Source organism: Trypanosoma melophagium (genome assembly GCF_022059095.1).
Source record: "Trypanosoma melophagium isolate St. Kilda chromosome Unknown ctg30segment0, whole genome shotgun sequence".
Classification (NCBI taxonomy): Eukaryota; Euglenozoa; class Kinetoplastea; order Trypanosomatida; family Trypanosomatidae; genus Trypanosoma; species Trypanosoma melophagium.
The window spans coordinates 275,208-302,500 of record NW_027125163.1 but is presented as its reverse complement, the minus strand read 5'-3'; the positions used below and the strand labels follow the sequence as shown (position 1 = coordinate 302,500).

The 27,293-nt window shown below is 48.6% G+C and overlaps 7 protein-coding genes across 7 annotated transcripts in view; all 7 read left to right on the top strand.

Annotated features, from left to right (window-relative positions):
- The window catches only part of LSM04_004074 (Dual specificity phosphatase), a gene marked incomplete at both ends in the record, with an annotated part of 3,267 nt that extends 2,820 nt beyond the window's left edge, over window positions 1–447 (top strand). Inside the window, one exon of the mRNA XM_067333710.1 lies at window positions 1–447. This exon is cut by the window's left edge and continues 2,820 nt beyond it. Coding sequence (XP_067189453.1) covers window positions 1–447 — 447 coding nt within the window.
- Window positions 448–2,106: 1,659 nt separating this feature from the next.
- LSM04_004761 (GTP binding domain) lies at window positions 2,107–3,213 on the top strand (the record flags this gene model as incomplete). Its single annotated transcript, XM_067333709.1, has 1 exon — window positions 2,107–3,213. One exon carries the CDS (start codon window positions 2,107–2,109, stop codon window positions 3,211–3,213), a length of 1,107 nt encoding a protein of 368 aa, XP_067189469.1.
- Window positions 3,214–4,155: 942 nt separating this feature from the next.
- LSM04_002043 (uncharacterized protein) lies at window positions 4,156–15,819 on the top strand (the record flags this gene model as incomplete). Its single annotated transcript, XM_067333708.1, has 1 exon — window positions 4,156–15,819. One exon carries the CDS (start codon window positions 4,156–4,158, stop codon window positions 15,817–15,819), a length of 11,664 nt encoding a protein of 3,887 aa, XP_067189405.1.
- Window positions 15,820–16,380: 561 nt separating this feature from the next.
- LSM04_006279 (Phosphoenolpyruvate carboxykinase) lies at window positions 16,381–17,958 on the top strand (the record flags this gene model as incomplete). Its single annotated transcript, XM_067333707.1, has 1 exon — window positions 16,381–17,958. The coding sequence occupies one exon, from the start codon at window positions 16,381–16,383 to the stop codon at window positions 17,956–17,958; it is 1,578 nt and encodes a 525-aa protein (XP_067189500.1).
- Window positions 17,959–18,410: 452 nt separating this feature from the next.
- On the top strand, window positions 18,411–19,988 carry LSM04_006726 (Phosphoenolpyruvate carboxykinase; the record flags this gene model as incomplete). Its single annotated transcript, XM_067333704.1, has 1 exon — window positions 18,411–19,988. The coding sequence occupies one exon, from the start codon at window positions 18,411–18,413 to the stop codon at window positions 19,986–19,988; it is 1,578 nt and encodes a 525-aa protein (XP_067189506.1).
- A 453-nt stretch (window positions 19,989–20,441) lies between these two features.
- LSM04_002247 (Phosphoenolpyruvate carboxykinase) lies at window positions 20,442–22,019 on the top strand (the record flags this gene model as incomplete). Its single annotated transcript, XM_067333703.1, has 1 exon — window positions 20,442–22,019. The coding sequence occupies one exon, from the start codon at window positions 20,442–20,444 to the stop codon at window positions 22,017–22,019; it is 1,578 nt and encodes a 525-aa protein (XP_067189409.1).
- Window positions 22,020–22,599: 580 nt separating this feature from the next.
- Window positions 22,600–25,647, top strand: LSM04_008577 (Protein kinase domain; the record flags this gene model as incomplete). The annotated part of the gene is made up of 1 exon (XM_067333702.1): window positions 22,600–25,647. The coding sequence occupies one exon, from the start codon at window positions 22,600–22,602 to the stop codon at window positions 25,645–25,647; it is 3,048 nt and encodes a 1,015-aa protein (XP_067189535.1).
- Between the last annotated feature and the right edge of the window lie 1,646 nt (window positions 25,648–27,293).

The window sequence follows — 27,293 nt, the reverse complement described above, 5'->3', positions numbered from 1 at the left end:
GCAGCAGCAGCACCTTCCAATCCATCACGGTCTGTTCCATTTGGTGCGGCAACGGGAACAATAGAAGCTACACGTAAATGTTCCTCTCCCACTTCCAATACCAATAATACGAATAATGCTAATAGTAGCACAGCAGTGGAGATCTACATCTATCCCTTCACTGGCCCTCCGCTTTCTAACATCATTGATGTTACAGATATGGAGGCGGATCGATGTTATGTGATTCTTGTGCCGGCGGCGAGCAGTCGTTCTAGTACACATCGTGTGTTTCTCTGGATTGGCTGCAGTTGTAGTGTAAGTGAGGCGGAGGCGTGGCAGGCGTATCGCTGTTCACTGAAGATTGGACGTGATGTGCGGCTCTTCGGCGGTGCACTTCTCTCAAACCCGATGGAGGAAGTCGCCAGGGATGGAAATGAGCCAGATGAACTTATCCTTGCATTGGATTAGCGGAATAGTGTGAGAGAGTGAGTGGGAGGGATATATATATATATATATATATATATATATATATATATATATATATATTGATAGAGGGAGAGAAAAAAAAAAAAAGAGAAGTAGATAGAGATATAGAAAGAATATGGTGGGGTGTATGCTTGTGTATGTGTATATGAAGAGTGAGTGAGAAAGTGAGAGTGAAGAGGAAAGGGAAGTGCTTGACAGAGAGTCGACAGGCAGAGGAAAAAAAAGGGAAACGAAAATAAATATGAGGAATGTAAGTCAAACAGGACGTGAGGTCCGACTTTTATTGGGATGTAGAGAGAAGTACATACCCAAAGGCAAGGCATAAAGAGAAAAAAGAGAATTTAATAGAGTGACAGGAGTACGTATTTGAGCTGAGGAAACAAGATATATATATATATATGCTGGTTTTGAGGAAATACAACCATTTACTTTTGGATACAGCGAAGGTATTATATATGGCGGGATTGATACCTATATCTTAGGCAATTGTTATTTATTACGGTGTTCTCACTTTTTAAGATCATGCTCATTTATTGTGGCTACCTGTTATCCATTACTAACGTTCTAAATATGGGAACAGTGAAAGGGGAAGAAAAAATCAAATCAGAGAAAAAAAAATTTGTTTTCTCATTTTCTTTTATATTAAATGCCAATAATGGTATGTGTGTGTTTGTGGTTCTTAAAACAAAACAAAAATGAGAAAAAAAAAGGAATACTCTGTATTGTATACATTGAGAAGCGTTCCTTATTGTCTTAGTTGGTGATTTTGCCTGATTCAGATGATAATAATATTCTGAGAATTTGATGGATAATAATATCAAGAAAAAGAGAATTCTCTAAAAATGATTTGCAAATGAGGGTTAAATGAACTATCAAGAAGGGAGTAAGAGAAGATAGTCATGATCATTTTTATCATCAAAGTGCCAAATATTACTATTGCTATAGGAGACGTAATTGCAGAAGAGAGTCGCGTTTTTTTCCACACACACACACACACACCTGTTTTTTTTTTCGTTGCTTTCTCATGTTTTTCTTTTTCTTTTTGGTTATTAGGATAAGAAATCAGATTTACTGTATTTGCTTTTTTTTTAGCACTGGCCCTTGAGGAGCCTTTTTCTTTTTTTTCTTTTTTGTTGATGTTGTTTTTGTTCTTTTGTTCGTTCTTTTCCCATTCGCTCTGTAAGATCTAAATAGGAGTGTGTATATATTTGCAATATTGCACTCCCTTTCTTATCTAAATGGTTTCTCTTTCCTATCTTCTTATGGGTACTTATATGTGTAATATATATTTATATTATACATATATTATTACACTCAAGTGAATTCACATACATTCTTTTTTATCATTCTTGCACATATATATATATATATATATATATATTGTGTCACGTTATATGTGCTCCACATATTGTGATGTGTGTGTTGCATGTACTATAGAAACAATATACGGGAAAAGGAGTTTAAATAACGTAACATTAGAACAATCACAATCACTGTAATTCTATGAGGGATCCTTATTTCCCCCCTCTTTCTTTCCTCTTAATTTCTCTCTCTCTCTCTCTCTATATATATATATATATATATATATATATATATATATATACTGTCTTAATTTGTATGCACCACATATATATATAGTCGATGCTTCGAATCTGCGCTGTTCTTTGCCGTCGTCGTGGTGCTGGCATTATTGGTCTTCCCAATGTTGGCAAATCTACACTATTTAATGCCCTCACCTGCAGTCAACAGGCAAAAACAGGCAACTTTCCATTCTGCACAATTGATGCCAATTTATCAAAAGTCCCTGTTGTAGATGATCGTCTGCGTAAACTTGCTGCCTTTACAGGAGCACAGAAAATTGTGGATGTGGAAATCGATATTGCCGATGTGGCAGGACTTATTGAAGGTGCCTCAAAAGGTGCAGGACTTGGTAATAAATTCCTTAACGATATTCGTCCATGTGCTATTTTACTTCATATGGTAAGATGCTTTGAAAGTGTTAAAGATGGCTTTGAAACACCAGCCCCACTTAATGATATTAGTACAATTGTAAATGAACTCGTTTTGGCTGATCTTGAGGCAATGGAGAAGGCCGTACATAAAATTAATAAAACACGAAAATTAGGAGATGCGGGATTGGCATTTTGTCAACGTGTTGTATCGTGGTTGCGAGATGGTAGACCGGCATCTGAGCTAAAACTAAGAAATGAAGAAGAAGTACAGTGGTTACAGCAGTATCAACTGCTTTCTGCCAAACCCATGATGTTTGTCTTAAACGTAGATGAGTCAAGTGTCATGTCGGGCAATAAATTCACCGCAGCTGTAGAAAAGAAATTTGGCGCCGCACGTACCTGTCTTGTATCAGCCTCACTAGAAGAACAAACATCCCAGTTAAACTCACGCGAGGAACGTCTTTTATTCCTACAGGAGTATGGTGTAGATATACCAAGAGGGGAGGTGTTAATACGATCTGCTTATCGTATGTTGCGATTACAGTCATTTTTTACCGTTGGGCCGCTTATGGCGCATGGATGGGCAACGGCGAGTGGAGTGACGGCGCGAGTGGCCAGCGGTGAAATTCACAGTGATATGGGAAAACATTTTGTACGAGCAAAAGTATTACCGTGGGATGTGTTTATTACAAAACCGAATCTCGAGGCGGCGGAGATGCAGATGGTGTACGTGAATGCCAACCACATTATAAAGGATGGTGATGTTATGATTGTTGAGCATAACGCTCCAAAATGATGAATTATTTTTATGGAGATTTTGTTTCTTTGTATTTTTTCTAACTGTTTTTTTTGTTGTTTTTTCTTCTTGTTATTGAAGTAAGGTCGATGATGATATGGTTCATCTGTTTTCCTTCACTGGTTGTTGTTTTTGTGACATGGTGTTACATTCCCCTGTTGTTCACGGAGTTTGTTAAGGGTAAAGAGGAAGAATAAGAAGAAAAATAGCACACAAGAGAAGTAAGAATTCTAAAAAAGAGAAACAAACAAACAAACAAACAAACAAAAAAAAGGACTGTAGAACTCATTGTGTTGAATAAGATACATTCCTATTGAAAAGGACACTTCTTTCCCCTTTTTTTCTTTTCTTCATATTTGTTTCTTCTTTTCTTCATTTTCCGTATATATATTGGGTGAATATCGCTCTCTTTGTGAAATATAATCAGAGTGTATTTAGAGGGATTATATTACTCAGAAGAAGAGAGGGTGCGCGGTAGTGAAGCCGCGAACAACCCGCAGAAGTGATCAGAAGAGAGGTGGGGTGTCACCTAAACACACTGGAACGAGAAGAAAAAAAAAAAAGAAGTTAATTCAAATAAGAGATAAGTTTGAGGGGACCGAAAGAAAGACGAAAAAAAGGAAAGGAAAGAAAAGGATAAATACAGTTGTGGCCACAACGGAGCAGAAGAGAGAGAAAAAAGAAAGAAGAGAACACAGGAAGCATCCCTTCAAAGTCCCTGGAGACATACATACATACACACACACACTTCTCTAGGCCCTAAAGTTGTATACTTACTAGAGAAATACAAAGGTGCAAAGGGGTTGACTCGTCAAACGTTACACGAAACTTAACGTTTTTAGTAGCGCAAAAGCAAAAAAAAAGAGAAAAAGGAGGTGAAGAGTAAGAAGAAGAATAAAAAGAAGAAGAAGACGAAAAGAAAAAAAGAAAAAACACAAAGAAATGTTTAGCACCAATGATGCACGCCGATATCCGGGATTCTTCACTAGGACATGGACACCCCCGCCTGAAGGTATGGGCAACAGAAGTCGTAATATTGTCTTTACACATGGAACTACACCACCACTCACACCACGTCTTGCCGCTCCGATTAGTGTTAGAGGACTTGCCGCAACAGATCCATTAGGTCGTCTCACGCATAGTATCCCAACAGCAGCGGATGTTCAAGCAAACCGTGCATTAGTTGGAATTGCACGGGAAGAGACAAATATTTCACCTCATATCAGTACTCTAGATGTAAATGCTTCTGCACGTCTTACAGATCCCCAACGTAGCCGCTCACGCTGGGATGATATGACGCAAGAGGAACGTATGGACTACACAGTTCGTCTTGAAAGCGATATGAGCAATGTAAAGAATACTCTTGACTGTGCTTATCATCTTAGGGATCATTACAAAGAAGAAGCTGCACGATTACGGGGAGAAATAATGCAAAAACAAGCTTTTTTTGATCGTATTGAACGTGATCATAAGAAGTGTGCTGAGGTTATACGATCTCATCAATTGGAGGTTCAGGAATTGCGACATCAACTTGATGTATCAGAGGGAGAAGTATATCGTCTAAAACAGATACTGCAGTCCAAAGAAGAAAGTGAACTCGTTTTACCTATGAACTATGAGTCACGATTTACACAATCCGAGACTGAAATGGTGAAACTGCAAGAAGAAAACAGAAGACTGGAGAACCAGGTACTCCAATTGAGGAAAGAAATCGGAACTAAAAGCTCACTAAATGTACAAAAAGCTACTAAGTGTATCCAAGTCGATATTCTGGATGAGTCTTTGCAGAAAATAGGTCAATATGAAGAAAAGGAAGAGGAATTGGCACAGGCACAACACTTAATACAAGTGTTACGTGCTGAAATGCAGGATTTGAGACAGCAACTCCAGAAAGAACGTCTTGACCACGAAAGTAGTCTTAATGAATTAATCATGCAGCGTAACTCAATTCAAAATACTAACACCTCTTTAAAAGAAGAAAAAGAGGCTTTTGATAATCTTTGCCGACGTCAAAATAAGGAAATTCAAGAATTACGTGAAAATTTACTACAACGGGCACCAGTGTCTCATCAAGATTACCACGCTCTCACTAGACGTTATGAGGAACTCAAAGTAGAAATTCAGCATCTACAAGAAGAGCAAGATACTTCAATTGACAAAGCACTGGAATTAGAGAAACAAGCAATACAGCAGCAGCTGTTCAACATCCGCCACGAAGGAGAAGCAAAAGAACGTTTATTACACAACTCAATTATGGATGCCAGTCGATTAAGAGAATTAAGTGAAAATCTTCAAAAAGAGCTTGAGCTATCACGAATAACAAGAGAACTACTAGAAAAAGAACTTGAAAAAACCAAAGAAGAACTACAATTTACAGAAGAAAAAAATCGAGAAGCAGAAAAAGTTATCGCAGATTTAAATACACGTCTAGCCACACAATTTTCTACTATACAGAACCTTAACGATCAGTTAAATTACCTCCAACGAACTACACATCAAGAGACAAAGTATGACGAAGTACCGCAGGCAACATACGAGATCTACGAGACCACCACTTCACTAAAAGAAATAATACCCACTGAAACAATATCAACGAAAACCACACAACACACAAAAAAACATCATCCTACACAAGAACCAACAGAAACGGAATCCGTACAAAAGTCAATAGACTCAAGAGAGAGAGCAGTAACACAAACCCAAACACCGAAATCAAATGCAATCACTACGGAAATAGAACGGTTGCAAAAAGAACTACAAAATAAGTGCAATACAAGGAAAGAACTAGAGGCAGAGGATGCCGATCTGCGTGAGCGACTCGCTGCGGCGATGGCATCTATTGACCAGCTCGCGGAGGAACGGAATGTCCAGGTGGCGAAGGTGGCTGAGCTGACAGACGCGGTGTCCCGCCTTGAGGGCAATGCTGATGCCCCTGCCCTCGCAGTGGAGGCCCTTGCCGCCGAGCTGCGTGAAACTCAGGACCGCCTGCGTGAGGCTGAGGCCGAATCCCGTGCTGCTGCCGAGCGCCACGTGGCGATGGCTGCAGAGCTGACGGAGCGGCTGGAGGTGGCGGAGACACAGCTGCGTGTCAGAGAAACGGAGCGGCGCCAATCTGCGATAGCGGACCGAGAGGCAGCCGAGGCACAAGAAGCAGCGTCACGCGAACATGATGCTGCGTTGAGTGAACAACTATCATCTGCCTTGGCAGCTCTGGAGCGACTCGCAGAGGAGCGTGAGGCGGCGGCACAAAAGGTGGCTGAACTAGAAGATGAGTTACGCGATGCACAGAATGCACGGACAGAGCTCGAGGCAGAGGATGCCGATCTGCGTGAGCGACTCGCTGCGGCGATGGCATCTATTGACCAGCTCGCGGAGGAACGGAATGTCCAGGTGGCGAAGGTGGCTGAGCTGACAGACGCGGTGTCCCGCCTTGAGGGCAATGCTGATGCCCCTGCCCTCGCAGTGGAGGCCCTTGCCGCCGAGCTGCGTGAAACTCAGGACCGCCTGCGTGAGGCTGAGGCCGAATCCCGTGCTGCTGCCGAGCGCCACGTGGCGATGGTTGCAGAGCTGACGGAGCGGCTGGAGGTGGCGGAGACACAGCTGCGTGTCAGAGAAACGGAGCGGCGCCAATCTGCGATAGCGGACCGAGAGGCAGCCGAGGCACAAGAAGCAGCGTCACGCGAACATGATGCTGCGTTGAGTGAACAACTATCATCTGCCTTGGCAGCTCTGGAGCGACTCGCAGGGGAGCGTGAGGCGGCGGCACAAAAGGTGGCTGAACTAGAAGATGAGTTACGCGATGCACAGAATGCACGGACAGAGCTCGAGGCAGAGGATGCCGATCTGCGTGAGCGACTCGCTGCGGCGATGGCATCTATTGACCAGCTCGCGGAGGAACGGAATGTCCAGGTGGCGAAGGTGGCTGAGCTGACAGACGCGGTGTCCCGCCTTGAGGGCAATGCTGATGCCCCTGCCCTCGCAGTGGAGGCCCTTGCCGCCGAGCTGCGTGAAACTCAGGACCGCCTGCGTGAGGCTGAGGCCGAATCCCGTGCTGCTGCCGAGCGCCACGTGGCGATGGCTACAGAGCTGACGGAGCGGCTGGAGGTGGCGGAGACACAGCTGCGTGTCAGAGAAACGGAGCGGCGCCAATCTGCGATAGCGGACCGAGAGGCAGCCGAGGCACAAGAAGCAGCGTCACGCGAACATGATGCTGCGTTGAGTGAACAACTATCATCTGCCTTGGCAGCTCTGGAGCGACTCGCAGAGGAGCGTGAGGCGGCGGCACAAAAGGTGGCTGAACTAGAAGATGAGTTACGCGATGCACAGAATGCACGGACAGAGCTCGAGGCAGAGGATGCCGATCTGCGTGAGCGACTCGCTGCGGCGATGGCATCTATTGACCAGCTCGCGGAGGAACGGAATGTCCAGGTGGCGAAGGTGGCTGAGCTGACAGACGCGGTGTCCCGCCTTGAGGGCAATGCTGATGCCCCTGCCCTCGCAGTGGAGGCCCTTGCCGCCGAGCTGCGTGAAACTCAGGACCGCCTGCGTGAGGCTGAGGCCGAATCCCGTGCTGCTGCCGAGCGCCACGTGGCGATGGCTGCAGAGCTGACGGAGCGGCTGGAGGTGGCGGAGACACAGCTGCGTGTCAGAGAAACGGAGCGGCGCCAATCTGCGATAGCGGACCGAGAGGCAGCCGAGGCACAAGAAGCAGCGTCACGCGAACATGATGCTGCGTTGAGTGAACAACTATCATCTGCCTTGGCAGCTCTGGAGCGACTCGCAGAGGAGCGTGAGGCGGCGGCACAAAAGGTGGCTGAACTAGAAGATGAGTTACGCGATGCACAGAATGCACGGACAGAGCTCGAGGCAGAGGATGCCGATCTGCGTGAGCGACTCGCTGCGGCGATGGCATCTATTGACCAGCTCGCGGAGGAACGGAATGTCCAGGTGGCGAAGGTGGCTGAGCTGACAGACGCGGTGTCCCGCCTTGAGGGCAATGCTGATGCCCCTGCCCTCGCAGTGGAGGCCCTTGCCGCCGAGCTGCGTGAAACTCAGGACCGCCTGCGTGAGGCTGAGGCCGAATCCCGTGCTGCTGCCGAGCGCCACGTGGCGATGGTTGCAGAGCTGACGGAGCGGCTGGAGGTGGCGGAGACACAGCTGCGTGTCAGAGAAACGGAGCGGCGCCAATCTGCGATAGCGGACCGAGAGGCAGCCGAGGCACAAGAAGCAGCGTCACGCGAACATGATGCTGCGTTGAGTGAACAACTATCATCTGCCTTGGCAGCTCTGGAGCGACTCGCAGAGGAGCGTGAGGCGGCGGCACAAAAGGTGGCTGAACTAGAAGATGAGTTACGCGATGCACAGAATGCACGGACAGAGCTCGAGGCAGAGGATGCCGATCTGCGTGAGCGACTCGCTGCGGCGATGGCATCTATTGACCAGCTCGCGGAGGAACGGAATGTCCAGGTGGCGAAGGTGGCTGAGCTGACAGACGCGGTGTCCCGCCTTGAGGGCAATGCTGATGCCCCTGCCCTCGCAGTGGAGGCCCTTGCCGCCGAGCTGCGTGAAACTCAGGACCGCCTGCGTGAGGCTGAGGCCGAATCCCGTGCTGCTGCCGAGCGCCACGTGGCGATGGTTGCAGAGCTGACGGAGCGGCTGGAGGTGGCGGAGACACAGCTGCGTGTCAGAGAAACGGAGCGGCGCCAATCTGCGATAGCGGACCGAGAGGCAGCCGAGGCACAAGAAGCAGCGTCACGCGAACATGATGCTGCGTTGAGTGAACAACTATCATCTGCCTTGGCAGCTCTGGAGCGACTCGCAGAGGAGCGTGAGGCGGCGGCACAAAAGGTGGCTGAACTAGAAGATGAGTTACGCGATGCACAGAATGCACGGACAGAGCTCGAGGCAGAGGATGCCGATCTGCGTGAGCGACTCGCTGCGGCGATGGCATCTATTGACCAGCTCGCGGAGGAACGGAATGTCCAGGTGGCGAAGGTGGCTGAGCTGACAGACGCGGTGTCCCGCCTTGAGGGCAATGCTGATGCCCCTGCCCTCGCAGTGGAGGCCCTTGCCGCCGAGCTGCGTGAAACTCAGGACCGCCTGCGTGAGGCTGAGGCCGAATCCCGTGCTGCTGCCGAGCGCCACGTGGCGATGGCTGCAGAGCTGACGGAGCGGCTGGAGGTGGCGGAGACACAGCTGCGTGTCAGAGAAACGGAGCGGCGCCAATCTGCGATAGCGGACCGAGAGGCAGCCGAGGCACAAGAAGCAGCGTCACGCGAACATGATGCTGCGTTGAGTGAACAACTATCATCTGCCTTGGCAGCTCTGGAGCGACTCGCAGAGGAGCGTGAGGCGGCGGCACAAAAGGTGGCTGAACTAGAAGATGAGTTACGCGATGCACAGAATGCACGGACAGAGCTCGAGGCAGAGGATGCCGATCTGCGTGAGCGACTCGCTGCGGCGATGGCATCTATTGACCAGCTCGCGGAGGAACGGAATGTCCAGGTGGCGAAGGTGGCTGAGCTGACAGACGCGGTGTCCCGCCTTGAGGGCAATGCTGATGCCCCTGCCCTCGCAGTGGAGGCCCTTGCCGCCGAGCTGCGTGAAACTCAGGACCGCCTGCGTGAGGCTGAGGCCGAATCCCGTGCTGCTGCCGAGCGCCACGTGGCGATGGTTGCAGAGCTGACGGAGCGGCTGGAGGTGGCGGAGACACAGCTGCGTGTCAGAGAAACGGAGCGGCGCCAATCTGCGATAGCGGACCGAGAGGCAGCCGAGGCACAAGAAGCAGCGTCACGCGAACATGATGCTGCGTTGAGTGAACAACTATCATCTGCCTTGGCAGCTCTGGAGCGACTCGCAGAGGAGCGTGAGGCGGCGGCACAAAAGGTGGCTGAACTAGAAGATGAGTTACGCGATGCACAGAATGCACGGACAGAGCTCGAGGCAGAGGATGCCGATCTGCGTGAGCGACTCGCTGCGGCGATGGCATCTATTGACCAGCTCGCGGAGGAACGGAATGTCCAGGTGGCGAAGGTGGCTGAGCTGACAGACGCGGTGTCCCGCCTTGAGGGCAATGCTGATGCCCCTGCCCTCGCAGTGGAGGCCCTTGCCGCCGAGCTGCGTGAAACTCAGGACCGCCTGCGTGAGGCTGAGGCCGAATCCCGTGCTGCTGCCGAGCGCCACGTGGCGATGGTTGCAGAGCTGACGGAGCGGCTGGAGGTGGCGGAGACACAGCTGCGTGTCAGAGAAACGGAGCGGCGCCAATCTGCGATAGCGGACCGAGAGGCAGCCGAGGCACAAGAAGCAGCGTCACGCGAACATGATGCTGCGTTGAGTGAACAACTATCATCTGCCTTGGCAGCTCTGGAGCGACTCGCAGAGGAGCGTGAGGCGGCGGCACAAAAGGTGGCTGAACTAGAAGATGAGTTACGCGATGCACAGAATGCACGGACAGAGCTCGAGGCAGAGGATGCCGATCTGCGTGAGCGACTCGCTGCGGCGATGGCATCTATTGACCAGCTCGCGGAGGAACGGAATGTCCAGGTGGCGAAGGTGGCTGAGCTGACAGACGCGGTGTCCCGCCTTGAGGGCAATGCTGATGCCCCTGCCCTCGCAGTGGAGGCCCTTGCCGCCGAGCTGCGTGAAACTCAGGACCGCCTGCGTGAGGCTGAGGCCGAATCCCGTGCTGCTGCCGAGCGCCACGTGGCGATGGTTGCAGAGCTGACGGAGCGGCTGGAGGTGGCGGAGACACAGCTGCGTGTCAGAGAAACGGAGCGGCGCCAATCTGCGATAGCGGACCGAGAGGCAGCCGAGGCACAAGAAGCAGCGTCACGCGAACATGATGCTGCGTTGAGTGAACAACTATCATCTGCCTTGGCAGCTCTGGAGCGACTCGCAGAGGAGCGTGAGGCGGCGGCACAAAAGGTGGCTGAACTAGAAGATGAGTTACGCGATGCACAGAATGCACGGACAGAGCTCGAGGCAGAGGATGCCGATCTGCGTGAGCGACTCGCTGCGGCGATGGCATCTATTGACCAGCTCGCGGAGGAACGGAATGTCCAGGTGGCGAAGGTGGCTGAGCTGACAGACGCGGTGTCCCGCCTTGAGGGCAATGCTGATGCCCCTGCCCTCGCAGTGGAGGCCCTTGCCGCCGAGCTGCGTGAAACTCAGGACCGCCTGCGTGAGGCTGAGGCCGAATCCCGTGCTGCTGCCGAGCGCCACGTGGCGATGGTTGCAGAGCTGACGGAGCGGCTGGAGGTGGCGGAGACACAGCTGCGTGTCAGAGAAACGGAGCGGCGCCAATCTGCGATAGCGGACCGAGAGGCAGCCGAGGCACAAGAAGCAGCGTCACGCGAACATGATGCTGCGTTGAGTGAACAACTATCATCTGCCTTGGCAGCTCTGGAGCGACTCGCAGAGGAGCGTGAGGCGGCGGCACAAAAGGTGGCTGAACTAGAAGATGAGTTACGCGATGCACAGAATGCACGGACAGAGCTCGAGGCAGAGGATGCCGATCTGCGTGAGCGACTCGCTGCGGCGATGGCATCTATTGACCAGCTCGCGGAGGAACGGAATGTCCAGGTGGCGAAGGTGGCTGAGCTGACAGACGCGGTGTCCCGCCTTGAGGGCAATGCTGATGCCCCTGCCCTCGCAGTGGAGGCCCTTGCCGCCGAGCTGCGTGAAACTCAGGACCGCCTGCGTGAGGCTGAGGCCGAATCCCGTGCTGCTGCCGAGCGCCACGTGGCGATGGTTGCAGAGCTGACGGAGCGGCTGGAGGTGGCGGAGACACAGCTGCGTGTCAGAGAAACGGAGCGGCGCCAATCTGCGATAGCGGACCGAGAGGCAGCCGAGGCACAAGAAGCAGCGTCACGCGAACATGATGCTGCGTTGAGTGAACAACTATCATCTGCCTTGGCAGCTCTGGAGCGACTCGCAGGGGAGCGTGAGGCGGCGGCACAAAAGGTGGCTGAACTAGAAGATGAGTTACGCGATGCACAGAATGCACGGACAGAGCTCGAGGCAGAGGATGCCGATCTGCGTGAGCGACTCGCTGCGGCGATGGCATCTATTGACCAGCTCGCGGAGGAACGGAATGTCCAGGTGGCGAAGGTGGCTGAGCTGACAGACGCGGTGTCCCGCCTTGAGGGCAATGCTGATGCCCCTGCCCTCGCAGTGGAGGCCCTTGCCGCCGAGCTGCGTGAAACTCAGGACCGCCTGCGTGAGGCTGAGGCCGAATCCCGTGCTGCTGCCGAGCGCCACGTGGCGATGGTTGCAGAGCTGACGGAGCGGCTGGAGGTGGCGGAGACACAGCTGCGTGTCAGAGAAACGGAGCGGCGCCAATCTGCGATAGCGGACCGAGAGGCAGCCGAGGCACAAGAAGCAGCGTCACGCGAACATGATGCTGCGTTGAGTGAACAACTATCATCTGCCTTGGCAGCTCTGGAGCGACTCGCAGGGGAGCGTGAGGCGGCGGCACAAAAGGTGGCTGAACTAGAAGATGAGTTACGCGATGCACAGAATGCACGGACAGAGCTCGAGGCAGAGGATGCCGATCTGCGTGAGCGACTTACTGGTGCTCTTGGTGCTGCTGAACTTTTGGTGGCTGAACGGAATGTCCAGGTGGCGAAGGTGGCTGAGCTGACAGACGCGGTGTCCCGCCTTGAGGGCAATGCTGATGCCCCTGCCCTCGCAGTGGAGGCCCTTGCCGCCGAGCTGCGTGAAACTCAGGACCGCCTGCGTGAGGCTGAGGCCGAATCCCGTGCTGCTGCCGAGCGCCACGTGGCGATGGCTACAGAGCTGACGGAGCGGCTGGAGGTGGCGGAGACACAGCTGCGTGTCAGAGAAACGGAGCGGCGCCAATCTGCGATAGCGGACCGAGAGGCAGCCGAGGCACAAGAAGCAGCGTCACGCGAACATGATGCTGCGTTGAGTGAACAACTATCATCTGCCTTGGCAGCTCTGGAGCGACTCGCAGGGGAGCGTGAGGCGGCGGCACAAAAGGTGGCTGAACTAGAAGATGAGTTACGCGATGCACAGAATGCACGGACAGAGCTCGAGGCAGAGGATGCCGATCTGCGTGAGCGACTTACTGGTGCTCTTGGTGCTGCTGAACTTTTGGTGGCTGAACGGAATGTCCAGGTGGCGAAGGTGGCTGAGCTGACAGACGCGGTGTCCCGCCTTGAGGGCAATGCTGATGCCCCTGCCCTCGCAGTGGAGGCCCTTGCCGCCGAGCTGCGTGAAACTCAGGACCGCCTGCGTGAGGCTGAGGCCGAATCCCGTGCTGCTGCCGAGCGCCACGTGGCGATGGCTGCAGAGCTGACGGAGCGGCTGGAGGTGGCGGAGACACAGCTGCGTGTCAGAGAAACGGAGCGGCGCCAATCTGCGATAGCGGACCGAGAGGCAGCCGAGGCACAAGAAGCAGCGTCACGCGAACATGATGCTGCGTTGAGTGAACAACTATCATCTGCCTTGGCAGCTCTGGAGCGACTCGCAGAGGAGCGTGAGGCGGCGGCACAAAAGGTGGCTGAACTAGAAGATGAGTTACGCGATGCACAGAATGCACGGACAGAGCTCGAGGCAGAGGATGCCGATCTGCGTGAGCGACTCGCTGCGGCGATGGCATCTATTGACCAGCTCGCGGAGGAACGGAATGTCCAGGTGGCGAAGGTGGCTGAGCTGACAGACGCGGTGTCCCGCCTTGAGGGCAATGCTGATGCCCCTGCCCTCGCAGTGGAGGCCCTTGCCGCCGAGCTGCGTGAAACTCAGGACCGCCTGCGTGAGGCTGAGGCCGAATCCCGTGCTGCTGCCGAGCGCCACGTGGCGATGGTTGCAGAGCTGACGGAGCGGCTGGAGGTGGCGGAGACACAGCTGCGTGTCAGAGAAACGGAGCGGCGCCAATCTGCGATAGCGGACCGAGAGGCAGCCGAGGCACAAGAAGCAGCGTCACGCGAACATGATGCTGCGTTGAGTGAACAACTATCATCTGCCTTGGCAGCTCTGGAGCGACTCGCAGAGGAGCGTGAGGCTGCAGCGGAGAAAGCTCTGCAGATGGAAGCCTGTATATCTTCTTTAGAAGAGTCTTTGCATGAATTGCGTAATTTGCTTTCTGAGAGTCGTCGTGAAGCGCTTTCACTTAGAGAGGATCTTGATGTAAAAGGTAAGTTGCTGGAAGATGCCCTTTCTGCCTTAGAGAGTGTTGGTGCGGATAATGCAAATACGGAGGTTGATTGGGGTGAGCGCAATGAACGTTTTCTTAGAACTTTTGAAGAACTTCATGCAAAATTTGCCATCACAAAGAAAGGTTTTGAGGAGCAATTGCAACGTCGTAGTGAAGCTTGTACTGCAGAGTTAATTGCAGCACGACGTAGTGCTCATCGTGCGACTGAGGCGCGAAAACGTGCTGAAGAACGCGCTGCTTTGTGTATGCAGGAGTGGGAACAAATGCATGGAGAGCTGCTGAGGTTACAAAGAGATTATCGTGCACTTGAGCGTATAGTTCGTGTACATGGCTTGTATTCTTCGCCTCAGGTTGATGTGGTTGACGTAATTGGGGAAACACCACCCGGTGGTCGATCGTGGAACCAGGAGGGTGTTGACCTGGCTCAGTTTTTACAGATTTCTAGTCTACAAGCGGATCTTATGCTTTCCCGTAAAAAATGTCGACTGTTGGAAGCTCGACAAGAAGAATTACAAGCGGCATTGGAGCGAAGTGAATTACAGTTGGCTTCACTCCCTTCAAGTGTCGAAGAAAGTCACATTGAGTTACGGCGTGTACGGGATCAACATGAGAGTCTTTTGCATGAACACCAGCGACTGGAAGAGAAATATGAAGCCATTAAAAAACAAAGGGCAGAGGAGGTAGAGCAACTGCGTCAGCAAAGTGAGCGGTTAATGCAGCAGCTACGCGAAAAACGAGATAAACTAGCAACTCTAACACGGCAAACGCGAGAGTCAGAGATATCAGCTAAGCAGCAAGCGGAAGAACTATCCGATGCATTTAATGTATTAGATGGACAGATGCGTCTGCTGCGAAGTGAAGTTGAATCAAATTCACGACAGTCACGCACTTCCAGGCAACACAGTGAAAAGGTAGTAACAGACGCGGAAACCAAGATGCTACGGGGACGCATTAAATTTTTACAACGCACACTTCAGCAGAAGGAGGAAGAAATACAACGCCTACAAGAGGAACTGGAATGCAAAGAGGAGTTGCTTGACAGTTTTGAAGATCAGGTTACAAGTGCCACCCATGAATTGGAAAATAAATCGCGAAAAAGCGCCCGACTTGAACAAACAGTGCATCAATTAAAACGCAATAATGTTGAGTTACAGGAGGAACTACGCATCATAAAAACCCGAGCTACAGTTCACGTAGAACATGAAAGCACACCACCATCATCAGGATTACGTGTCACGCCACAGCATTCATTGTTTCTATCACGTGCATCGAGTACTCATACAACACCTGTACGGAGGGCAGACGTCCTACGCGATAGATCTCCCTCTTCTTGTAGTAGTAGTAGTAGTAGTGTGAGAGAGCAAGAAGAGCATCACACCGAAAAAGAGCGACCTCGTAGAAAGCGTTCCCGCTCTACAAAAATAAGGTAAACAAAAAGAAACACAATGGCAGCAATCTCTCTACCCACCACTGGTTCATCTTAGTTTCAGTTATGATTTTTTTACTTTTGCATTACATCTCATTCACTCTACTCTGTCTGCAGTAGAATGACTGACATTATCAGAACAATAAAAAAAAAGCGAAAACAGAGATAATCACATCTGCAATAAGAAAACTACAAGATTTTAGAAAAAATACATACATACGACCAGGTGAAACAGAAAACACTACTCAAGTGCAAACTTTTCCAAGAACAACAAAAAGGGGATGACTGGGTCCACGGGTTTTGCTACAGAAATATAAATATGAACCAAGTAAAACGAGGCCTTCTCATCACCAAACAGAATATTATATACTCAACTAACAACAACAACAAAAAAAACGACAAACATTTTACACCTTCGAACCACTAGAAGAACCAATGTGCAGAAAAAATAAACACTAACGGCAAAAGAGTTCTAAATTAATTAAAAAATACTTGTACCCCCAAATATTCTTTTCATCTGATAGTAGTCACATTAATACAAAAAGCCATAATAACCGAAGGAAACATGCGTCCTAACATCCACAAGAACCTGACGTGCCCTGAGCTGGTGCAGTGGGCACTGAAGCTTGAGAAGGACTCGCAGCTAACAGCCCGCGGTGCGCTTGCTGTGCTGTCGTACGCAAAGACAGGTCGCTCCCCGCTTGACAAGCGCATTGTGGACACGGAGGACGTTCATGAGAACGTTGACTGGGGCAAGGTGAACATGAAGCTCTCAGAGGATTCCTTTGCGAAGGTAAGGAGGATGGCGAAAGACTACCTGGACTCGCGCGAGCATCTGTTCGTGGTGGACTGCTTTGCTGGGCACGACGAGCGGTATCGGCTGAAGGTGCGTGTGATCACGACGCGTCCGTACCATGCTCTTTTCATGCGTGACATGCTGATTGTGCCCACCCCAGAGGAGCTGGCGTCTTTCGGCGAGCCTGGCTACACGATCTACAATGCTGGCGAGTCGAAGGCTGACCCGTCGATTTCCGGTGTGACGTCGACGACGTGCGTTGCGCTGAACTTCAAGACGCGTGAACAGGTGATCCTGGGCACGGAGTACGCTGGTGAGATGAAGAAGGGCATCCTCACTGTGATGTTCGAGCTGATGCCGCGCATGGGTCACCTGTGCATGCACGCAAGCGCGAACGTTGGTAAGAAGGGTGATGTGACGGTGTTCTTCGGTCTGAGCGGAACCGGCAAGACAACCCTCTCGGCTGACCCGCACCGCAACCTGATCGGTGACGACGAGCACGTATGGACGGACCGCGGTGTGTTCAACATCGAGGGCGGCTGCTACGCCAAGGCGATTGGTCTGAACCCCAAGACGGAGAAGGAAATCTACGACGCAGTGCGCTTCGGTGCTGTGGCGGAGAACTGTGTGCTGTCGAAGGTGACAAAGGAGATCGACTTCTACGACGAGTCGATCTGCAAGAACACACGCGTGGCATACCCACTGCACCACATTGAGGGTGCGCTGACGAAGGCGGTCGCTGGCCACCCGAAGAACATCATCTTCCTGACAAACGATGCGTTTGGCGTGATGCCACCCGTGGCCCGTCTAACGAGCGCACAGGCGATGTTCTGGTTTGTGATGGGCTACACCGCGAACGTGCCCGGCGTGGAGGCCGGTGGATCGCGCGTGGCCCGTCCTATCTTCTCATCATGCTTCGGTGGCCCGTTCCTCGTGCGCCATGCGACCTTCTACGGTGAGCAGCTGGCTGCGAAGATGCAGCAGTACAACAGCCGTGTGTGGCTTCTGAACACTGGCTACGCTGGTGGGCGCGCGGATCGCGGTGCGAAGCGCATGCCACTGCGTGTGACGCGTGCGATCATCGACGCAATCCACAACGGCTCGCTTGATGAGGCCGACTACGAAGTGTACCCTGGATGGGGCCTGCACATCCCGAAGCACGTTGCCAACGTTCCACCACATCTGCTGAACCCGCGCAAGGCGTGGTCGAATGTGAAGCAGTTCAACGAGACGTCGAAGGAGCTGGTGGATATGTTCCGCAAAAGCTTTAACGAGCGCTTCGCGGCGAAGGCGTCGGACGAGATGAAGAGCGCCGTGCCACGCTATGTGGAGACAGCCAGTCTGTAGGGAGCCGGAACTGCGTAAAAGTAGCTGTTAACAAAATTACGTGGAAGAACATAATAATCAAAGTAAAGAGAAAAAGAGAGGTGAAATAAGAATATGTGCACGAGGATGTTGAGATAAAGTATCATTCAAATATAAGAATAGACATAAAATCAAAAGGATAGGGAATACTCTCGTATTTGGACTGCTCTGTTACCCACCAGAGTCGTGCTACGGTTTTTTTATTTATTTTTATTTTTATTTTTTGTAGCTGTGCTTCACGCAAAGTGTGCCGGGCATCTGGCGCTGTTGGGTTTGTGAGTGGATCTGCTGACACCCTTTGTGCTGCGCATCTATGGACGCACATCTTCTTAACCTTTGACATCTCTCTTTTCTCTCTTCTTGTTGATGATAGGGATTTACGCTACTAATCTACAATCAACTTAATACGAAAAACCATACTAACCGAAGGAAACATGCGTCCTAACATCCACAAGAACCTGACGTGCCCTGAGCTGGTGCAGTGGGCACTGAAGCTTGAGAAGGACTCGCAGCTAACAGCCCGCGGTGCGCTTGCTGTGCTGTCGTACGCAAAGACAGGTCGCTCCCCGCTTGACAAGCGCATTGTGGACACGGAGGACGTTCATGAGAACGTTGACTGGGGCAAGGTGAACATGAAGCTCTCAGAGGATTCCTTTGCGAAGGTAAGGAGGATGGCGAAAGACTACCTGGACTCGCGCGAGCATCTGTTCGTGGTGGACTGCTTTGCTGGGCACGACGAGCGGTACCGGCTGAAGGTGCGTGTGATCACGACGCGTCCGTACCATGCTCTTTTCATGCGTGACATGCTGATTGTGCCCACCCCAGAGGAGCTGGCGTCTTTCGGCGAGCCTGACTACACGATCTACAATGCTGGCGAGTCGAAGGCTGACCCGTCGATTTCCGGTGTGACGTCGACGACGTGCGTTGCGCTGAACTTCAAGACGCGTGAACAGGTGATCCTGGGCACGGAGTACGCTGGTGAGATGAAGAAGGGCATCCTCACTGTGATGTTCGAGCTGATGCCGCGCATGGGTCACCTGTGCATGCACGCAAGCGCGAACGTTGGTAAGAAGGGTGATGTGACGGTGTTCTTCGGTCTGAGCGGAACCGGCAAGACAACCCTCTCGGCTGACCCGCACCGCAACCTGATCGGTGACGACGAGCACGTATGGACGGACCGCGGTGTGTTCAACATCGAGGGCGGCTGCTACGCCAAGGCGATTGGTCTGAACCCCAAGACGGAGAAGGAAATCTACGACGCAGTGCGCTTCGGTGCTGTGGCGGAGAACTGTGTGCTGTCGAAGGTGACAAAGGAGATCGACTTCTACGACGAGTCGATCTGCAAGAACACACGCGTGGCATACCCACTGCACCACATTGAGGGTGCGCTGACGAAGGCGGTCGCTGGCCACCCGAAGAACATCATCTTCCTGACAAACGATGCGTTTGGCGTGATGCCACCCGTGGCCCGTCTAACGAGCGCACAGGCGATGTTCTGGTTTGTGATGGGCTACACCGCGAACGTGCCCGGCGTGGAGGCCGGTGGATCGCGCGTGGCCCGTCCTATCTTCTCATCATGCTTCGGTGGCCCGTTCCTCGTGCGCCATGCGACCTTCTACGGTGAGCAGCTGGCTGCGAAGATGCAGCAGTACAACAGCCGTGTGTGGCTTCTGAACACTGGCTACGCTGGTGGGCGCGCGGATCGCGGTGCGAAGCGCATGCCACTGCGTGTGACGCGTGCGATCATCGACGCAATCCACAACGGCTCGCTTGATGAGGCCGACTACGAAGTGTACCCTGGATGGGGCCTGCACATCCCGAAGCACGTTGCCAACGTTCCACCACATCTGCTGAACCCGCGCAAGGCGTGGTCGAATGTGAAGCAGTTCAACGAGACGTCGAAGGAGCTGGTGGATATGTTCCGCAAAAGCTTTAACGAGCGCTTCGCGGCGAAGGCGTCGGACGAGATGAAGAGCGCCGTGCCACGCTATGTGGAGACAGCCAGTCTGTAGGGAGCCGGAACTGCGTAAAAGTAGCTGTTAACAAAATTACGTGGAAGAACATAATAATCAAAGTAAAGAGAAAAAGAGAGGTGAAATAAGAATATGTGCACGAGGATGTTGAGATAAAGTATCATTCAAATATAAGAATAGACATAAAATCAAAAGGATAGGGAATACTCTCGTATTTGGACTGCTCTGTTACCCACCAGAGTCGTGCTACGGTTTTTTTATTTATTTTTATTTTTATTTTTTGTAGCTGTGCTTCACGCAAAGTGTGCCGGGCATCTGGCGCTGTTGGGTTTGTGAGTGGATCTGCTGACACCCTTTGTGCTGCGCATCTATGGACGCACATCTTCTTAACCTTTGACATCTCTCTTTCTCTCTCTTCTTGTTGATGATAGGGATTTACGCTACTAATCTACAATCAACTTAATACGAAAAACCATACTAACCGAAGGAAACATGCGTCCTAACATCCACAAGAACCTGACGTGCCCTGAGCTGGTGCAGTGGGCACTGAAGCTTGAGAAGGACTCGCAGCTAACAGCCCGCGGTGCGCTTGCTGTGCTGTCGTACGCAAAGACAGGTCGCTCCCCGCTTGACAAGCGCATTGTGGACACGGAGGACGTTCATGAGAACGTTGACTGGGGCAAGGTGAACATGAAGCTCTCAGAGGATTCCTTTGCGAAGGTAAGGAGGATGGCGAAAGACTACCTGGACTCGCGCGAGCATCTGTTCGTGGTGGACTGCTTTGCTGGGCACGACGAGCGGTACCGGCTGAAGGTGCGTGTGATCACGACGCGTCCGTACCATGCTCTTTTCATGCGTGACATGCTGATTGTGCCCACCCCAGAGGAGCTGGCGTCTTTCGGCGAGCCTGACTACACGATCTACAATGCTGGCGAGTCGAAGGCTGACCCGTCGATTTCCGGTGTGACGTCGACGACGTGCGTTGCGCTGAACTTCAAGACGCGTGAACAGGTGATCCTGGGCACGGAGTACGCTGGTGAGATGAAGAAGGGCATCCTCACTGTGATGTTCGAGCTGATGCCGCGCATGGGTCACCTGTGCATGCACGCAAGCGCGAACGTTGGTAAGAAGGGTGATGTGACGGTGTTCTTCGGTCTGAGCGGAACCGGCAAGACAACCCTCTCGGCTGACCCGCACCGCAACCTGATCGGTGACGACGAGCACGTATGGACGGACCGCGGTGTGTTCAACATCGAGGGCGGCTGCTACGCCAAGGCGATTGGTCTGAACCCCAAGACGGAGAAGGAAATCTACGACGCAGTGCGCTTCGGTGCTGTGGCGGAGAACTGTGTGCTGTCGAAGGTGACAAAGGAGATCGACTTCTACGACGAGTCGATCTGCAAGAACACACGCGTGGCATACCCACTGCACCACATTGAGGGTGCGCTGACGAAGGCGGTCGCTGGCCACCCGAAGAACATCATCTTCCTGACAAACGATGCGTTTGGCGTGATGCCACCCGTGGCCCGTCTAACGAGCGCACAGGCGATGTTCTGGTTTGTGATGGGCTACACCGCGAACGTGCCCGGCGTGGAGGCCGGTGGATCGCGCGTGGCCCGTCCTATCTTCTCATCATGCTTCGGTGGCCCGTTCCTCGTGCGCCATGCGACCTTCTACGGTGAGCAGCTGGCTGCGAAGATGCAGCAGTACAACAGCCGTGTGTGGCTTCTGAACACTGGCTACGCTGGTGGGCGCGCGGATCGCGGTGCGAAGCGCATGCCACTGCGTGTGACGCGTGCGATCATCGACGCAATCCACAACGGCTCGCTTGATGAGGCCGACTACGAAGTGTACCCTGGATGGGGCCTGCACATCCCGAAGCACGTTGCCAACGTTCCACCACATCTGCTGAACCCGCGCAAGGCGTGGTCGAATGTGAAGCAGTTCAACGAGACGTCGAAGGAGCTGGTGGATATGTTCCGCAAAAGCTTTAACGAGCGCTTCGCGGCGAAGGCGTCGGACGAGATGAAGAGCGCCGTGCCACGCTATGTGGAGACAGCCAGTCTGTAGGGAGCCGGAACTGCGTAAAAGTAGCTGTTAACAAAATTACGTGGAATTAGTTTGGTTTGGTGTTTTTTTTTTTTTTTTTTTTTTTTTTCTTTTCTTTTCTGTTTTTTATTATTTTTTTTTTTTATTTTTTTTTTTATTTTTTTTTTTTTTTTTTTTTTTTTTTTTTTTTTTTTTTTTTTTTTTTTTTTTTTTTTTTTTTTTTTTTTTTTTTTTTTTTTTTTTTTTTTTTTTTTTTTTTTTTTTTTTGGTTTTTTTTTTTTTTTTTTTTTTTTTTTTTTTTTTTTTTTTTTTTTTTTTTTTTTTTTTTTTTTTTTTTTTTTTTTTTTTTTTTTTTTTTTTTTTGTTTTTTTTTTTTTTTTTTTTTATTTTTATTTTTTTTTTTTTTTTTTTGGTGGGGTTTTTTTTTTTTTTTTTTTTTTTTTGGGTTTTTTTTTTTTTTTTTTGGGGTGGGGGTGGGGGGGGTTTTTTTTTTTTTGGTTTTTTGTTTTTTTTTTTTGGGGGGGGGGTTTTTTTTTTTTTTTTTTTTTTTTTTTTTTTTTGGGGGGGAGAGTATAAGGAAGATGCGTATTTTGAGAAGCAGATGTTAGAAATTCTTCGTGATAAGGATAATGGTAATAAATCTGTTTGTCGTATGATGGAGTTTTTTGAGTGGAAACGGTGTCCTGTGTTTGTAATGTCCATTCACGGACCCTCGTTACGCTCACGTCGTCTAGGCTACAATGGCGGTGTAGTAACACGTGCAAAACTTGTACAATTTGCTCGTTCATTGTTAGAAACATTTCGTTTTATTCACTTTGATTGCCGAATGGTTCATACAGACGTCAAACCTGAGAATATTCTCATAGCAGATGTTGATACTCCAAAGCATTCGCTTGGAAACAATTGGGTGGTGTGTGATTTTGGTAGTGCGTCATTATGGCGTATGGATCGTTTAGATGCTGATCTCATCTCTACGCGGCCATACCGAGCACCTGAAGTAATTTTGGGTAATCCGTGGTTTTACGCTGCTGATATGTGGAGTATAGGTTGTATTTTGTTTGAACTTGCCACAGGACAACGATTATTTGAAGTGCGTGATGATCTCACACATTTACAATTGATGGAAAAACGACTTGGACGTTTACCAGAAAATTTTAGGAAAAAATCAAAAGATTCGGCAAAATATTTTTCACCTCAAGGAGAGTTTTTACGTGAGAGTGATGTTATACGTACAGGTAAGGTTAGTACGAAAAAGATATCGGATGTTTTACACAATGATGCAGATCTTTGTGACTTAATTACATCTATGCTTATTTATGATCCACATAAGCGCTTGACCGCAGAAGAGGCTCATCATCATCATATTTTTAACGGTATTAATTGGGAAAACGAACATGTAGACGATGTTGGAAAATCAGTAAGCAAAAACATAGTAAGTACTGGTGATTCTGTGACAACTTCAAAGCAAGTTAAAAATGAAGATATAATTAAATTCCAATGGATACCTCCAAAGGATGATACAAAGTATGAAGTAAATAAAAAATCATCTTTGCGTGAGAGCTCTGTACCGGCGACACACAATGGCAATAATATTGCAGTGGATGCCCAAGTAGCAAAACATTATTTCGGTAAAAGTATTACAGGAGAGTCCCAAATAGCATTACCACCACCACCGCCACCGCCACTGTCAAGAACCACCACCACCACAACAACAATAATAGTAAAGAAACACCCACGAGAGGAAGAAAAACAAGAGGAACAAGAAGAAAAACAGCAGGAGAAAGAAACAGAAACAACTGTGGTTAAGGATCCTGTGATTCGATCACCAAAAACAGTGGCTTTAACATCAAATAGAACTCCTCAAGGTCATGATGGTTCTGTTTCACCGCATAGAAGTGAACGGTTCTGTAAACTGCGGGGTCTTCCTATTGGACATAATATATTAATGGATCAACCACCACAAATTTGTGATAGTACAAATAATAAACCTGCAGTGACGCTTCTTGAACCTTTCTTGCTTAATAGTGTTAAACCGTTGCAATCCGATGTCACAGATATAAGTACTGGTGTGACAAGTACACCAGGAACAGATAATAAGTATTCTTCTCCAGCTGACCTCAGTGAATACAAAAGTCCCTTTCGTGAACGTCTTCAACGTTTATTGGAAGATACAGAAACTGCCGTACAACCAACACGAGACTCTGTGGATGATTTATTTACAAATGAAGGAACATCTGCATTTACAGATAATGATGAAACCGACGTAGGATCACCCCTACCACTCTCTTTAGGTGAAACAGATACGAAAATGTTAACATTACCAGCTCTCCAACAGAAACCATTTGAAAACGTTGGAACTGGGAACGGAAATTCTTTGACATTACCTTTAACTGGATTATATACCCAAACATCTGTATTAACACCTAGGGTTCCAGATCCTGGGAAGTCAGAATCGTTACCTGCTGCTGTAAGCTATACTAATAATACTAATACTAATACTAATACTACTACTACTACTACTACTACTACTAATAATAATAATAATAATAATAATACTAGTACTACACAAAATAGACGTACAAAAAGTACACCACCGGGTCTTGTTTCATGGTCAGAACCAGGTTTACAGGAATCCATTACACCAAGTAGAGCAGCTCCATCACTCTCTGTTCTTACTGCAGAGCCGGTAAAGGTATCCGGTATAACGAGATCTGTCTTTCCTGAAAAGAGTTATAACGATAACATTTCTCCAAGTTCCTCTACTTCTGCTATTGCCAATACTACATCTGTCACTACAACTAATAAGAGCGATATCACAACTAATCCAGTTCAAGGAAGTACTGCTAATACTATTACTATACGACATACTGGACCATATCCACCACCTTCACTGGCATTTCGAAAATTTGCACAACAAGTACGACCGGGTTTAGTTACTACTGTTGTAAATATGCCTCCTACAAATGCTAACCAAAGCAATACGGCACGTACTGAGGTTGTTAAATCCCGACAACGTAGTGGAACACAAGTGGGTGCACCAAGGGCTCCACCTGTTACAACATCAGGACGTTCTCATCGTTCTAGTTCACTTTGCATTCCATTTTATCAACAAGGATTGCCACAGGGAAATACTTCCAGAGGTGTTAGTGCGAATGCGGTTATAATTAATCGCATGAATATGCCACAGTTATCAAATATGTTTGCTAGTAAGACTCCAGCTGTACCAGCGCCTCCTGTGCAACACTTCTCTGCCTTTATGAATGGTAAAGCAGTCCCAGGAGCACGCGCAACACAAGTGCAACAACCCTTCGTCAACTCAAGAGTGGTAAAACGACAGTTTATTCAAAGAGATGCTTTACTAAATGGTAGTGTGGGTACAAGAGCAAAAAAAATAGATCCACAGGAGAGGTTAGAGAAGAGAATTACTTTAAATAATGTACGTGAGACAGCGTTGGCAATGGGAGTAGTAGAAGGAAGAAGAAAAAGTGATGTTAGTGGTGCTGTTACTTCTAACAATGAAGTATCACCACGAGAAGGGAATGATCCACTGTACACAGGAAAAGGTGCACGTAGTCCACGTGAGCCTCAAATGCAATTAAATGGACCTTATCGTGCACGGCGGATTCCGAAGGTGCAAGCACCGGAATAACTGATATTTTTATTTCTTTTTTTTTTTCGTTTGTTTTCTTTTTTTTTTCTTTGTGGGAACATTTTTCTGTGTTTTATCTCCACTTATCTATATGATTACTCTTAATTGTATATATATATATATATCTGTTAGATGAAAGAGAAAGGGAGAGAGAGAGTGAGTGAGTGAGCGAGAAGGAAAGGATATTACTATTGGGAGAGAGGAACGGAGTTTTTGTTTGTTTGTTTGTTTTTTGTACATCCCTGTTGTGTAGATCAGTGTGAGTGTATCTGTGTTTTATTGTTTTTCTGTTTTAATTGTATTTTGTTTGAAGAAAAAAAAAATGCCTAGGCAATACTTTTTCTTTCTTTTCTTTCAATGTGTTGATTTAACATTTTTCTTTTTTTTCGTTCTTTACTTTTCCTTTTGTATCGTTTCTTCGGTTATAACTATTCCTTTCGTGTATTAACGGATTTATGGCGCACATTGAGCAGCCGGAAAAAAGAAAGCAAAAAAAAAGGGCAGCTGGAAAAAGAGAAGAAAAGAAAAACGTCGTCTCTCCCGTGTTTGTCTCTTTTGCTTTACACGGACAGGCATATGTGGTCTTTTTCTGTTCTTAATGCGGATTGTTTTTTTCTTCTTTTTCGTTATGGTAGATTTGAGTTTTCATCACTCTTTAAGTTTTTTCCCTTTTTTTTTCACGATTACAGTAATGGTGTTTCGGTTGTGTTTTGACGAGTTGGTTTTTTTTGTTTTTTCTTCCCTTCCTTCTTTTTGGCTTGTAGAAGAGGAAGTCATCTCTTTTTTTTTCTCTCTTTGATTTTCTTTTTTATTTTTCTCGCTAACCTTTTTTTCCTTACCGTGTTCCTATCCATACATAAATAAATCGATATACATATCTATCTATCTATCTATCTATCTATCTATATATATATATATATATATATATAATGTAGGTGTTTGCGTTTACTCCTAAGAATAGTTTATCTGAAGGTGTACTTGTCTTTCTATGCAATATTGTAATTCGTTTATTTCCCAGTGCACTACTGTGTATATCGTTGACCGAAAATAAATAAATAAATAAATAAATAAATAAATAAATATATATATATATATATTTGGGTACAGAGAGATGGGGGAAAATGAGAAAAGGCAACGAGGAATGGCAAGTGAGTAAACCGAAGAACTAAATAACAAAGAAGAAGAGATAAAATAAACAAAAAAGAGAGAAAGGGAAATAATGGAAGGGATGGGAGAGCATTGGAATGGAAAAAGTAGATGTTGCGTGTATACGTCAATGAAAATAAGAGTAGAAGAGAAACAAAAAAAATATGCCAAGAGTTCTTTTCTTTATTATTATTATTATTATTATTATTATTATTATTATTATTATTATTATTATTATTATTATTTTCTCTTTCTTATACACTTAACAGCTATTTTCTACTGCTTACTTTACGATGTTTCTCGTTTATTATTTTGCCCTTTTTTTTCTTTTTTTATTATCTTGTTTTCAGAGTTTATATGTTTATTTGTGCAGTTTGCATTATTTCTATTCCTCTTTGCTACTATCTCTGTATCAATATATGTATATTTCTATAAAGAGTTGTAGAGAAATAATAATAATAATAATAATAATAATAATAATAAGATAAAAAAAGAAAACA